The sequence below is a fragment of the Anticarsia gemmatalis genome, chromosome 7 (genome assembly GCF_050436995.1).
Source record: "Anticarsia gemmatalis isolate Benzon Research Colony breed Stoneville strain chromosome 7, ilAntGemm2 primary, whole genome shotgun sequence".
Lineage (NCBI taxonomy): Eukaryota > Metazoa > Arthropoda > Insecta > Lepidoptera > Erebidae > Anticarsia > Anticarsia gemmatalis.
The window spans coordinates 6,473,860-6,487,811 of record NC_134751.1 but is presented as its reverse complement, the minus strand read 5'-3'; the positions used below and the strand labels follow the sequence as shown (position 1 = coordinate 6,487,811).

Here is a 13,952-nt window from a genome sequence, read left to right as displayed (position 1 = left end):
GTAGGGAAATGTTTGAGTAAGGTTTAAAAGTTTTTATTTTAATCGTTTAATTACATAGTTCAAGTACAGGATACATAAAACCTGACTTTATGACGTGTTAACTATTAAAAAGTTTCGTTTTCCAGTTGCTTTACTGAACATAAGAAGTATTATCAAGTAAGTAGTTCCATTCTTAAGCAAAAATAATTGTGAATGTGAATTTTGTGAATGTTTGTATTTATTTATTTTTATTATAGGTAGCATAATTATGAATAATTGGCGGGAATATTATCCTTGCTCCAGTCAAGTTCAATAGATTTTCCAGTGCGAGCACTTTCTTCAGCTGCAGTTGCGATTTTGCTGATCGCGAGTGTTTGGTAGTCTGTCACTTCAATTGGGACTCCATCTGAATAAAGGAAAAACTCATTAATATTTCAGCAATGTACGTATCTAAAATAGTAAAAAATCGATAATAAATAAAGCTCTTCCGTTACTAAGTGACTGACTGATGGACAACGCACAGCCGAAACTACTGAGTGTGGAAAGTTGAAATTTGCTATGTAGTTTTCTTAGGAAGTGTAGAGGAGCACTAGGAGAGGATTTTTGGAAATTCTATCCCGGAGTGGGTGAAGCTCCACGCGAGTGAGAATCTAGTAATTTAATAATATTCAACAACTCACTATTGACGACATCTAGGAAGTGCTCTAATTCTCTCTGGTAGGCGACCTTGAAGCGTGAAGGGAACGAGTAGTAGATGGGGCTGTGTTTTATACCTTCATGACCAATGTAAGACTCGGTAGAGTGATACGGTTTTTCGTTTTCAACCTTAATCATACCTGAAATCATAACATGCTAGAAAGTAAATACCAACTTAATTACCTAAATAATTAATTACTAATTTGCTGTAAAGACACAAAATTGCAATTGAAAATATTAGGTATGTCTTGCGATAGTAAGTAATTCATCTCTACATTAACATGCAAATTGACGAGAAGGCATTTTAGCTCAAATTTAATGGTATCTTCCAACTAATTAAAAGCAATAGAACTTTACCTTTGTTGCCAAAAACTTCTAATCTTTGGTCATAGCCGTAGGCAGAGAAACGGCTGTTATCACCAAGGACAACAGTTCCTGACGGATAGGTGAGCAAGAAGGCGATAGTGTCGAAGTCATCAATAGCTTTTATTTCAGGCACCAGGGCAGTGGCCGATGCCTGGACGCGACAAGGCAATTCTCCAAGCACCCAGCAGGCCATGTCAAAGTCATGCACAAGGCAATCGTGGAACACACCACCTGCCGAAAAAGGATGTAATGTATTGTTTTTAAAGAACTTTAAGTAATATACATATGACTATTTCAAATACTTTGTACGAAGTTCACGAAACAAAAGTTATTTTGAGTTTGAAACATAGGTACGTGCCTGGAATGGATCCAATTAATAATTTATTAGAAAAATAATTGATTGCATTAATCAATGTGCGGTAAACTTTTTTTTTCGATTATAATTTCATAACATTTTTACCTGATGTCTTTAAGTAAGGAATAGAAGGCAGAGGAGAATCTCTGGCGGTGACTTTCAGAATTTGTACGTGTCCGACTTCGCCTTTTCTGACTCTGTCTTTCAATCCTCTATAAGCTGGATCGAAGCGGCGGTTGAAAGCAGAGAAGAGTACCCTGCCCTTAGACTTGGCGACTTCATAGCATTTCCTTGTTTCTTCAATGTTCTCAGCGATGGGCTTCTCGCAAAATACGTCCTTATCATTTGCAATCGCATTGACAACGATATCATGGTGGGTCCAAGTCGTAGATGCTATGAAGACCACTTTGACACTGTATCACCAATATCTTTATTAGGTACTTAATTTAAAATTAGATAAGTATCTCATACAGTAAATAGGTCATGTGAGTAGATAATTAAGTAGATACGTGTTTACCACAAAGGGACATAAATTACCTAAGGGCTTTAAAAAAGTTTAACTTACCTCTTGTCTTTATAGACTCGTGAGGCTTCCTTTGGTGTAATAAAGACGACGTCGTCACTTAGTTGCCAGTATTTTTTCAAATCATTGAATCTGTCGACACGCTCGTCGACTACATATTTTAGGATAACTCGTGGGTTATTAATAAGGCTGGTAAGGTGAATAGAGCCAGCACGACCAAGTCCGAATATGGCCCCAACGAGAGGCGCGTTGATTGTCTTAGATGCTATGTTAGTGGTCACGTTGTTAACATAGCTGTAATAGACAAAATGAATGTTATTTAAGAAGCCCTAACCCGCCGTTTCTAGCGGCACCTCTGGTGGATATTCATAAAAAAAGATTAGGTCAAAATGTATCTACAGTAAACTGCAATTAGTAAACTTTTTGATAACCAAGAGATTATAATTTCACAGTCGATCCCAAGTTGAAGATTCTTGGATGTACCTAACTTTAAGTAGAGGTATATTTCCATAACTCGGCTGCATAGAAAAATATTTATAAACTAGTATCGGCCAACTTTTATTATTAAGTATTGCATCGTTACATAATGCTTATAATATCTGATGGGTAGTTACTTACTCGGTGTGCAGATAATCTTGTTCAGGGTACGTTTGGGGCAGCTCGTACGGGGACGGTCCGGCAAACTTCTTGGTGGCCATTACAAATGCTGCAAAATTTTGCCAAATGGTGAGAAACACAAATTGCTCTTGGTTTTTATATAATTTTGAATATCTTATCTTTAATGTTTTATGACCTTGTTTTCACTCATCATAGTAATTTTATGAACTACATGATAAATGGCACACAAATTGCCATGGATACATTTGAATCAAGGTTTAAGTTTCGTAGCCTGTCTCCAGTAGACTTTTAGCAAACATAGTTAGTTTGTATAATCTAATTAAAATAACATAAAAAGGCACCAAGCCTTTTTATGTTATTTTAATTAGATTTGGGTACCTACTAAACTTATAACTGGAACTACCTACCTAGTTAGGTATTCGTTTTACAAGTCATGATATTACTATAATTGTACTTGTTAAACTTACTTAAACTGGTAGCGATTTTGGATTTGATCTGAATTTACCTACACTTTTTCCGATAAATGATTTATTGGGCTAGACTGATAAATCTATATAGTACCTACCTGCGACAATTATCTTTTTAAGCAGGGACATGTTGCGAACCGCCAATGTCTGATGACTGTGCAATATTCGTGCCTGCGATTATCGATTAAGTTATGACTTAGATATAATTTCACTAGCAGATCTGCACGGCTCTACTTGTCTTTAATTCGTTTTTTTTGCGATAGACTTATGAAAAAAAAACAACTCTGAGTTTTAATCTATTTCCTTAATTATATCAACATTGGTCTAGCAGTACCTATCTATGAGTATATTACACAGTTTGCACCCGACGACGACAGTCGCACAGTAAAAAGATTCGAATTATTTATAACTTGATAGTAGGTATAGGTACGGAATATAGTAGAAGTAGTACTCGTGCCCTCGTGAGTAGTAATGGTTACATATTTTCCGAAACTTTTGAATAAATTAAATTAAACACAGCAAACCTCTAGAAGCTCAAAATATAACAATTTATTACAACAAACATATGAAAAAATACTCATAGAAATGTTCTTCACTTGGAAGATCTGTCTATCTTCTATTTTGTAATACTACTTTCTAGCGGACCTGTGTATCTAAGTGTTTCTGTAGCTCGTTTCAAGTAAAAACGGCACCCTATTACCTACTAAACCTCCGCTGTCGTTCTGTCCGTCCGTCTATCACCAGTCTGTATCTCATAAACCGCAATAGCCATAATTATGTAAATCTGTTGCCACTATAACAACAAATACTAAAATTAACACAAAAATATCATGGGGGTCCCCAATAGTCCCCAAACAATATATTATTATGGTTAGCCGTTTTTTAACATCTTCAGCGATTATCAGAATATTTCAGTTCATACGCACAAAACCTTAATAATGGCCTAATTGGCCATTATTAAGGTTTTGGTATTTAATAGGTACATAAGGATTTTATTTTTGAATGTATCTGTCCATAAGTAAAAAGAGTAGGTATAAAATTATTTAATAGGTACCTAGTTTTTGAGTTAATCGCCAGCAGACAGGTGCTACGGGGGGCATTATTTTTTATCTGCAATTTTAGTGATAGTGATGTACAGACATGTGGAGTTTTACAAACGATTTCATTTTTTAGTAGGTACCTACAGCAATTCGCTATACCGACGACGTACGATGTAGATAGATACATTTTCTTTGAGTAGAAACTACAGGTATTGTGGGAAACACGTTTAGTATTAGGTATGCAAAGGTGTAACTAAAAGTAGGTACACTGTTAACATTGTTGATGAAGCCTGTCTTGTACTTTAGTCCAGGAGGCATGTAGGTTCTATACAGGTCGTGATTTAATTAAGTAATTGTGAATGTGTGAATATTTCTTTAAGTTACTTTTTCTTTAAAAGTTGTTAAATAAAGATTTTTTAAAAATTGTTTTGCGTCGTTTGATGTGAGGACTAGGAATGGTAACGTATAGAGTTCATAAAAAAGAAATTGACTAGGACATAAGGATATTCATCCTATTCCACGATAGTTGGTTGTACATGGATGTACTATAAAGTTGACAATTACAGATAGCATGTGTATCTGACTACTTAATGATAAGAAAGGAATTAAATATAATATAATTGGATGTTTTCAATTACACATAATAGCTGTAGATTAAGCTGATCTTTACAAGCTCGTTACATAATTGTCGGCAGATAAGATAATTTTAATATTATTATGTGGAAGAAAACAAGTTTAAGGTTGTAAACATGGTTTTATTTCTTATGTCTCTATTATTTTTTTAATTCTGAAAAACTGAATCCTTAAGAAAGTATAGGGATGCTATTGAAGTATCATAGGTATCTTTCGCAATAGGTAGGTACTACAGTTACTGGTACTTTCGGGCTGCAGTTGGATGCAGTCCAAGGAAACATGGATATTACGTACGGTGCAATACAAATTAACATTATAGTGAAATCCATATCTTATTTAGTTACACCAAAAATTTGGTGTTCAGTGCACCCCCCGCGCGAACAATTTGATGTAATTCTTAACAAATCTTTTTTCCTCAGTCGTCAGCAAAGTCGGAAAGTAAAAGAAACAAAATACGGTTCACAGAATAAGTACATAGTGTGAATTATTCAATAGGTATATAAAAAAAATTAAAGGAGGTTTGGAGGAGGAGTTGGCGCTCCTGAGGCCACGGGGAGATCACGGAAACATTCCTTTAATCAAACTAGGTATGTACCTACTTGGTAGATGAAAATGTCATGGGGTGTAGTCATGACATTTTCAACTACCAAGTAGGTACATACCTAGTTTGATTTAACGAATCACTGGAATCTGGATGAAAATATTATTTGGGCACTAGACACGATATTTTGCTCGATTTTTTAATTTATTGAACTTATTTATCTTCCGAACAGTCAGAAAAGAGTGTTTTGGGAGGGGTTTTGTACCATAATTTTATTTACCAAAATTATAATCCCAATGTCATGATAATGAGAAAAAACAGTTTTTAATAAATTAATAATGCCCTGAGTGAACAATTAAAAGAAACGATGATGGATGATTATTCTAGAAATAGTTGTGTTACTTACATATTCACTGTACACGATCAAGGAATTGTTATTGCCAGGGCTGTTGGTTGGATGGTTTTATATACTACGGGGTTAAATATTGTAAACAATATCTGTCAACGCAGTAGAATTGTAATAACCGCTTTTTATGAAAATCTAGTTGTTTCTGCGGTTTCGCTTGTTTATGTCTTCAAGATGTTTTCTGTACTATTTGACTAGTAAACTTGCGGAATAGCTTCTTGAGAAGTTGAGACCATAGTCCAAAACGGTATAACGGGTGCGCTGACACATTATCTAAGTTATGATATAAAAAAAATATTACACAACTGCATTCCCAAAATCTGTCTGTGGATCTAGTCTCTTTCATTTATAATTGAACTTACCACCTGTGTGCACCACAGGTGAATGCATCCAGCTAGTGACCGATCAAGAATTTTTTTTGAGAGTGTTTGCAATGAAATAATGGTGAGTGTTTTGGGGTAGCCTTAAGCCCACTAAAGCAGCATTTGCTTCTCACGAAATCAGTCTAATAAAGTTTATTAGTTTCTAATATCTATTAATTTTCAAAAAATATAACCAGCTGTCACTGACACACATTTTCATTTCCATTTAGATATTATAATACATTTATTACCCTTATCATAGCAATAGGTTAATTGTAGGGTCGTGTAAATAGAAAATATTGTTGTTTTAGAAACATAATATAATTTTCAAGGCACATCCACTATATATACTATACTATATAATAGCTATAGTAGTGAAAATACAATAAACAATTTCAGATTGTACAATGGGAATTAACTTGAACATCAATTTTACCGTGTTTTGCCAGACTTTTTGGCGCAGGATAGGTACACATGCCGCAGGCTTAGCAGTTTCGTTAATTCCTGTATTAAGTAGGTATAATGTATTATATTAAACGAAAGTATGCTTACGCATACTATTTTTATTCTGCATTAATTTGCACCTTTCTTTATTAGTAATAATACTTAACACAGATAGCTATAGTCTGAGGACCTAATACTAACAGCTAGTTTGTAACTACTTCGCTCTCCAGGATACTAATAAGGCACTGGGTCCTTAAAAATTCTAAGTAGGCTCTTGTAGATTAAAGTAAAACTCAAAGTTAAGGTATATGGCATCCGCGATTATATTTTTGAGAATAGACCAGTACCTAAATATTTTAAAATCAATTGTATCTACGAAATGTGGTACGATGCTTTAACTTGACATAGCGCATAGGATACGAGCTGAGCACCTCTAGACGCCATAAACGGCTAGAATCTTCTTGATCCCATTAGCTATTATTATTATCAGAAAATCGTTTTGAAGAGATAACAGAACACGAGTGAACAGTATACTTACAAGTTAATAAACTCAATTTAATGCCAAATCAATTTAAAAGAATAAACATATTTTATGACATTATGAGTTTTACAAATTCTACTACATTAGACCAAGCTGTAGGAGTATATTTTCATCAAAATAAATTACCCATTAATATGCCACTGCTAGGCAAGGGGCTCTACCCGGAGGCCAAATACGAGTTGGTTAACTAGCTTACTTATGTTTCATTACTTCTTAAAAATATTTAATACCACAGAATAGTAAAAGTATATATGTAGTAATATTTATCACGTTTTGAGTCGGGTATTCCCCAAGACAGAGTTTTATGGTTCAAAATATTAAATCAGTGAAACCTTAATTTGCAAAACAATTTTAAAAACGAAAACTAAGATTAATAATGCCTCTTATTTATGAATTGGTAGCATGGAGAGGACGTAGGTACTGATTTACAGACCTAAGTTACCGTTGTGTTGGTTATTAGAATGTAGACTATGGTCAATATTAAAAATTGTTCATTTTATGTTCGTATTTATAATCTGTGGTGCCGTCTTTTTGACATCTACGTCGCGGGTTAGTTTACTTTCTTTCTGGTTTCCCTGTTACTCTCGTCTGCATTGGCGTGTAAAGTTGAGGATATTCAAGTTTTGTTAGCCTTTTTTAATTGAGTGGACATTAAAGAAGTAAGTATAGTGCTACTTTAGATCCCTTTAAATTGTTTAAATGCCTTTTTGTTGTATTTGGTTAGAATTAGATCTTTGCATTCATAAAAACAAAGACATTCTTACCGGAAAAGTTTGAGTTTACGTGACTTTCGATGTCCAAGTGTAAAAATTCTTCTTGTCTCACGAAATAATAAATCCAACTGTAACGGAAAATATGTTACCGGCTTGTTTTTTACTGGTGAAGTTCTAGAACCACCGTTTTCGATAATCTTAAACTTTGACGGTTACTAACAGTGCACAGGATGGTCCCAAAACGTTTATCAACATTAAAACAGATTTTCAATGAGTACCAGCGTAGTATTTATAATATATATAATGTCTATGCAATCAAAGGTTTTTTTTTTATTTACAGAAGTCTACCTTGACTGTAAGCTCTAATACATTTTTATATCAAATAATGTTCCAATCAAATCTTCTTTTAGGCTATACAATGGCGAATCAATGGGGACAAAAGGCGGAGGAGTTGGAGGTTACAAATAAAATAGCTGGACTTGGCTTAAAAAAAGATTTCAATCAGACAGCGGAATCTGAAGAATCTGTTGATGCAGCAAATCCAGCTGACACTTCGCTGTTAATGAAAATAATAAGACAGGGTTTGGTTGAATCAAAGTTGGATATTGAGGTTCAAAGAAAAGATCCAAACTCTCCCCTGTATTCTGTCAAGACATTTGAAGCTCTACACTTAAAACCTAACTTACTGAAAGGTGTATATGCTATGGGATTTAATGCTCCTTCTAAAATCCAAGAGACAGCTTTGCCGACTCTGTTGGCAGACCCCCCTCAGAACATGATTGCTCAATCCCAGTCTGGTACTGGTAAAACTGCTGCATTTGTTTTGGCTATGCTAAGCAGAGTGGATGCTACTAAGAATTATCCTCAAGTACTTTGTTTAAGTCCTACATATGAGCTTGCTATACAAACAGGAGAGGTTGCTGCTAAAATGGCAAAGTTTTGCCCAGAAATCAAGCTTAAGTATGCTGTAAGAGGTGAAGAAGTACCAAAGGGAACTAAAATTAATGATCACATCATAATAGGTACCCCCGGAAAAATGCTAGATTGGGGTGTGAAATTTGGCATGTTTGATATGAGCAAAATAAAAGTATTTGTGCTAGATGAGGCTGATGTAATGATAGACAGACAGGGACATCAAGACCAATGTATTCGTATTCATAAATGTTTGCCCACAACATGCCAGATGATGTTTTTCTCTGCAACTTACGACACAGCTGTGATGGAATTTGCTGAAATTATTGTTCCTAATCCTATCATCATTAGGTTGCTAAGAGAAGAAGAATCTTTGGATAATATTAAACAATACTATGTCAAATGCAAAAGTCCAGAAGAAAAATATAGAGCCATTTGCAATATTTATGGAGTCATAACAATTGGTCAAGCAATTATATTTTGCCATACAAGAAAAACTGCCAGTTGGTTATCAGAGAAAATGTCTAAAGATGGACATTCAGTTGCTGTTTTGTCTGGTGAATTAACAGTTGAACAAAGAATTGCAGTGCTTGACCGATTTAGAGCTGGCCTGGAGAAGGTTCTTATCACAACCAATGTTTTGTCCCGTGGTATTGATGTAGAACAAGTAACATTAGTTGTTAACTTTGATATGCCAATGGACATGGAAAAGAAAGCAGACTGTGAGACTTATCTGCATAGGATTGGTCGTACAGGACGATTCGGCAAAGCCGGTATTGCTATTAACTTGGTAGATTCAGCTCAAACTATGGAAATTTGTAAAGAAATTGAAAGTCACTTTGGTAAAAAAATACAACTTCTTGACATTGAAGATGCTGAAGAAATTGAGAAAATTGGGGCATAAGCATTTTTACTTACGTGATTAAGTATTATTTATAAGATTTACCTTGTTACAGTAACATATATTTGCTAAATAATAAATAACTAATGTTTGTATGCTAATTCTTCTTTGTTTTATTATCATCGCCTATTTTCATATAATTCATAATATATGAAGGATGGCCATTATCAACATTTTTAAAGAGGGGTAGCAGTTTAATGTTGTTTATTTATTGCTATATTGATACATTTACGAACTCTGATTTAGTTAGTTAATTTGCTGGATTGTGTTGGTACAATAAGTTTTAATAGCTAAATGACAAAGAGGAAAATGAAACAAATTGAGTGTCCCTAATCAATTGTAATATTACTTAGCTTTAACATAATACATATTTGAAAATGGTATACCTTAAGAGTTAAAGAAATAAATACTTCATTCTATGTTGCACAGTCACAGTAATTTGTTTGTTCTTCATCCTTCACTTCTTCTTCAACCTAACAGAACTAAAGATTGATCTCATTTATAATAACAGTATAACAGTTTTGCTAAGTAAAATAGGCAATTTAAACACAACAATAGGAAAGTTGAAAAGTATCAGGTAATTAAACATTCTTAGTCTACAGATATAAATAAATTTTGACTAAAACCAAACACTTTTTTATCGTGCACCCTGACCAGCAGGTTCAGGATTGGTTGCTCCTGAGATCATTACAAATATGGCGATGGGCACAATGTACATCCACTGAAAAAAGAAATAAATAGTTAGTATAACAAACTTTTTCATAATCATATGAAAACAAAAAGTGGTTTGAATTTTTAAAATCACAGCAGAATTTGCACATATAATTGGTATGTTTATTCAAAATGATGCTTGATGCTGCTGTATAAGACAGATAATTTTTCTTTGCACCATATGTGCAGAAGAGGCCAGTATACTTACATATTTGGCTAAGAATGATCTGTTGTCCTTCAATTCACCCTTCTCCCTGGCTTCTCTTTCACGCTCCAGCTTCTGAATATATGAAGCAGTATCAGGTCTGAAAATTAAACAATATTATGTTAACATTTAAAGCTAAATGGATATAAAAAAAGCTAAGCCAAATATACAAAACATAAAGTTAAGTAAATGAAATATACATACATAGTATAATAAAATACAGGTAGTGTTAGCAAATCTATACTAATATAATAAAGCTGAAGAGTTTGTTTGTTTGTTTGTTTGTTTGAACGCGCTAATCTCAGGAACTACTGGTCCGATTTGAAAAATTATTTCAGTGTTAGATAGCCCATTTATCGAGGAAGGCTTTAGGCTATATTACATCACGCTACGGTCATTAGGAGCGGAGTAGCAACGAAAAATGTTACAAAAACGGGGAAAATTATGACCCATTCTCTTAGGTGACGCAAGCGAAGTTGCGCGGGTCAGCTAGTTAGGAATATGTTCACTTACACAGGGGCCTGTTCTACATAACGAAGATAAAAACTGGAATTTATTTTAAAGCCATTGCTGCCCTTCTGCATGGGTTGGGAAGAGTTGGTCACTTGGAAACTGACTGCAGTCACAGCACCATTAGGTAGTACCCAAGCATTTATCACATCAGTGAGTCCATTGGCAATGAAAGAACCAGCTTTCACTGATGACAGGAAATCTGTTCCTCTGGTATTATCTGCAGATGTGACAACAGTTCTTATGGTGTAGAATCCATCAATCTCAGCTAAACTCTGTAACCAACAATTATTATATTATACAAACTATTCTCTTAAATATATATGCAAATACACAATAAGCAAAATAACACATATAATGTCTTGTGTCTAAATTTCCACTGTGTTAAAACTCACCTTCAATTCATCAATGTGTTCTTTGGTAAAAGGTATTTGGTCTATGATTGCTCCTGCACCAGCACGAATGCTTTTTAAGGAAATATTTCCTCGGGAACAATATTTTTCAGTGTTACAATTGATTGAGTGCTCAATTTTAATGTTTAACCATCCGTCATAGTCAATACAGGTCTGAAAATTAGGAAGTTGTTTCATGAATACATTTTGTAAACGATTATTATTAAATTGAAGATAGTGTTTCAGTAAAAATGGATTTGTTACAGGCTTACCGCATAATTGAATAGTCCAAGGAAATAAAAACACAGAATTGAAACTAATCGTGACTGCATCTTTCTCAGACACCGAATACTTTAACTTCAGTAACGGTAGGGCTAAAGAAAGGGTAAATATAATTTTATAAATACGAGAGAATTAGCAGTAAAAATATTGTTTCTTTCATATAATTTCAGAAACAATTTTAGGTTATGCTACAGTCGATAGAGGAAATTGTCAATAATAATTGTCATTGTCTGTCAAAACTCAAATGTCAATTCACTTGACTAGTTTTGACACATTATTTATAGTGGCAACAATTATTTATAATTCCAACAATACTCAAAAGTGCTAGATCACAGAGCCGTAAAACGGAATAACAAAAAAATATTTCCAACAATAAAATAAGAATGATTAAAAACAATAACGCACGAAAATAATGCCCTTTGAGTTCAAAAGGCATATATTTCAAAGTTTAGATAACATTAGAACATTGTGCGCGTATGTGGCTTGTTATTTCTTGGAAGATTTTTATAATATCCGCTTCTTATTATACGCGTAGAATAAGTTTACCGTATGACCTGGCATAATTATTTCAGTTCATTGGGTACCTTCAGTCACATTATACTGTCTGCACTACTGTTACCTTCGTAGCGCTATAGTTAATTGACCGCTGTTGATGCTGCTTAGCTCTACTGGTAATCACGTAACTCATAATAGGTACTTTTCTCCAGGTGAGGTAGGCCGCGAGTCCTCTCCTAACGTTCGGTCTTTGTCCTCTGATGTAGACTTTGATAGCGCAAAGCGCGCCGCGTTCAAAGGCACCTTGCTAATTTTGCGATGCTCTGTTAGATGGCGTTGTTATGCTGATAGTACTTTTGAAGCACTACTCAAAAGCGACGTAAACTCTTCGTAGTACTGCACAGGATACCACTTTTAGATTTTATTTCTGGTTTTGATGTAGCCCTTGGCAGTACAACGAGTTGTGGGTTCGATTTCTACACAGACCAAATATTTGTGTAGCACACAAATATGTAGTTGTTTTATGTATGATAGTAGTTTTTCAATGGGGCGTGGGGCACCCGTAGCTGATGAAGGTTGCGCCACACTATTGCTGTAGCACTACTATGGGTGATGTGGGTTCGAGTCTCACCACACTTGTATACTTGTTTCCATCCGTTGATTGTCTGCCTGTAAAAGTTCTCTTCGGTACAAGATTTTATTTAAAAATAACTACATTGTCATCTCGATATTATTATTAGCTCGATATTATTATTGGCTCGATATTATCTTATTCTGAACATACAGATTAAATACTACAGAAAGGTCTCATTTTGTTTCATTTTGACAAGTTAAATCTAATATTTGAAATTTTGGTTCATATAGAATTAAAAACAAAAGAGCGTGCAGCGGTTAAGTGAACGAGGGAATGTATTGGAAGGTGTGAACAAATTGTTGGCAGTCAGGATAAAGAGTTCGCCTTATTAGAGGCGAGCGTACGGCGTACCAATCTAAGTTGTTAATTCCACACAACGTGGCACGCACCATAGGGATTACAATTGCTTTTTGTTTTCCGATAAAATTGTGTGATTGTCTTGAGACAACTTGTATTATGTATTTCATTTACGCGTTGGTTACAGATGTGCCAAGTTATTTAAGCTTGGGTATCTGGATTTAAATGATTTGTGCACGTAACGTAAACATAAAGAAGTCACTTCTATATTATATTTTAAACCATCAAAACCTCCCAACCAACCCAACCTATGTATTGAGATTTATTTTTATACTCTTAAATAAAAGGAATCTAGATAAGTAGTTACAATCCCTCGCTACTTATCGGAAATTAAGGGGGAAATTCATAAATCACAAATATTACTAATCGGGATCAAGTTACTGCTTAGTTTATCCTCGTGTATCCATATTTTTATTATTTTCAAAGGGGATTACATAAAAGATAGCTACGCATAAGACTGCAAGAATTCGGGGTACTTATAAAACAATTCTTTTATAGGAATTTGGGTCCAGATAAAAGATTTTTTACGTGCTCTCATACGGGATGAAATTAAACATGAATACTTGCTTTTACCTCTGACGTGGAACATTCCGCTCCAATACATTTACTTTGAACACAAGGGAAGCTCCAAGGGGGTAATCGGTTTTAGTAACATATATCTCCTTTAACCCCCGCCGCAATGAGATAAATGACTAAAATCATCTTGGCTTTATTGAAATACCTTAGCTCGGAAGGCAGGTAAAATATTTTAAAGATTTCTAGGAACGTTAGCTACGAGTGTCTGTGTAATGGATACTAATAGAAATAAGTGGATGGTTGTTATATCTTTTGTTATCCTCTAACATACAATAATCTGTCGTAGCAACGTA

General features: G+C 34.4%; 3 protein-coding genes across 5 annotated transcripts; 1 reads left to right on the top strand and 2 right to left on the bottom strand.

Moving 5' to 3' along the window:
* Positions 1–23: 23 nt before the first annotated feature.
* Positions 24–5,756, bottom strand: LOC142974409 (myo-inositol 2-dehydrogenase-like). 3 transcript variants are annotated; one of them, XM_076116718.1, is made up of 7 exons: positions 5,625–5,756; positions 2,538–2,625; positions 1,962–2,213; positions 1,502–1,809; positions 1,033–1,272; positions 660–815; positions 24–385 (listed from the first exon to the last, which is right to left on the bottom strand). In XM_076116718.1, the coding sequence occupies exons 2-7, from the start codon at positions 2,615–2,617 to the stop codon at positions 246–248; spliced, it is 1,176 nt and encodes a 391-aa protein (XP_075972833.1). In that variant the 5' UTR covers positions 2,618–2,625; positions 5,625–5,756; the 3' UTR covers positions 24–245. The 3 variants fall into 3 exon arrangements, with proteins under 3 accessions (XP_075972833.1, XP_075972834.1, XP_075972832.1); XM_076116719.1 differs by lacking the exon at positions 5,625–5,756 and adding an exon at positions 3,705–3,730; XM_076116717.1 differs by lacking the exon at positions 5,625–5,756 and adding an exon at positions 3,103–3,175.
* A 1,734-nt stretch (positions 5,757–7,490) lies between these two features.
* Positions 7,491–9,600, top strand: Dbp80 (putative ATP-dependent RNA helicase Dbp80). The gene is made up of 2 exons (XM_076116714.1): positions 7,491–7,630; positions 8,095–9,600. Exon 2 carries the CDS (start codon positions 8,103–8,105, stop codon positions 9,498–9,500), a length of 1,398 nt encoding a protein of 465 aa, XP_075972829.1. The 5' UTR covers positions 7,491–7,630; positions 8,095–8,102; the 3' UTR covers positions 9,501–9,600.
* A 221-nt stretch (positions 9,601–9,821) lies between these two features.
* EMC10 (ER membrane protein complex subunit 10) lies at positions 9,822–11,823 on the bottom strand. The gene is made up of 5 exons (XM_076116716.1): positions 11,588–11,823; positions 11,319–11,489; positions 10,927–11,198; positions 10,417–10,513; positions 9,822–10,218 (listed from the first exon to the last, which is right to left on the bottom strand). The coding sequence occupies exons 1-5, from the start codon at positions 11,645–11,647 to the stop codon at positions 10,135–10,137; spliced, it is 684 nt and encodes a 227-aa protein (XP_075972831.1). The 5' UTR covers positions 11,648–11,823; the 3' UTR covers positions 9,822–10,134.
* Between the last annotated feature and the right edge of the window lie 2,129 nt (positions 11,824–13,952).

What these genes read in the sequence shown, in the direction of transcription:
- LOC142974409 (XM_076116717.1), bottom strand. Translation starts at nt 3,133, where the DNA reads ATGTCCCTGCTTAAAAAGATAATTGTCGCAG. An exon ending in CGAGTCTATAAAGACAAGAG is followed by an intron (nt 1,810 to 1,961) that starts GTAAGTTAAACT and finishes TTGGTGATACAG; the next exon opens with TGTCAAAGTGGTCTTCATAG. An exon ending in CTTCCTAGATGTCGTCAATA is followed by an intron (nt 386 to 659) that starts GTGAGTTGTTGA and finishes TCCTTTATTCAG; the next exon opens with ATGGAGTCCCAATTGAAGTG.
- Dbp80 (XM_076116714.1), top strand. Translation starts at nt 8,103, where the DNA reads ATGGCGAATCAATGGGGACAAAAGGCGGAGGAGTTGGAGGTTACAAAT.
- EMC10 (XM_076116716.1), bottom strand. Translation starts at nt 11,647, where the DNA reads ATGCAGTCACGATTAGTTTCAATTCTGTGTTTTTATTTCCTTGGACTA. An exon ending in TTGGACTATTCAATTATGCG is followed by an intron (nt 11,490 to 11,587) that starts GTAAGCCTGTAA and finishes CCTAATTTTCAG; the next exon opens with ACCTGTATTGACTATGACGG. An exon ending in GATCATTCTTAGCCAAATAT is followed by an intron (nt 10,219 to 10,416) that starts GTAAGTATACTG and finishes TTCTTTTTTCAG; the next exon opens with TGGATGTACATTGTGCCCAT.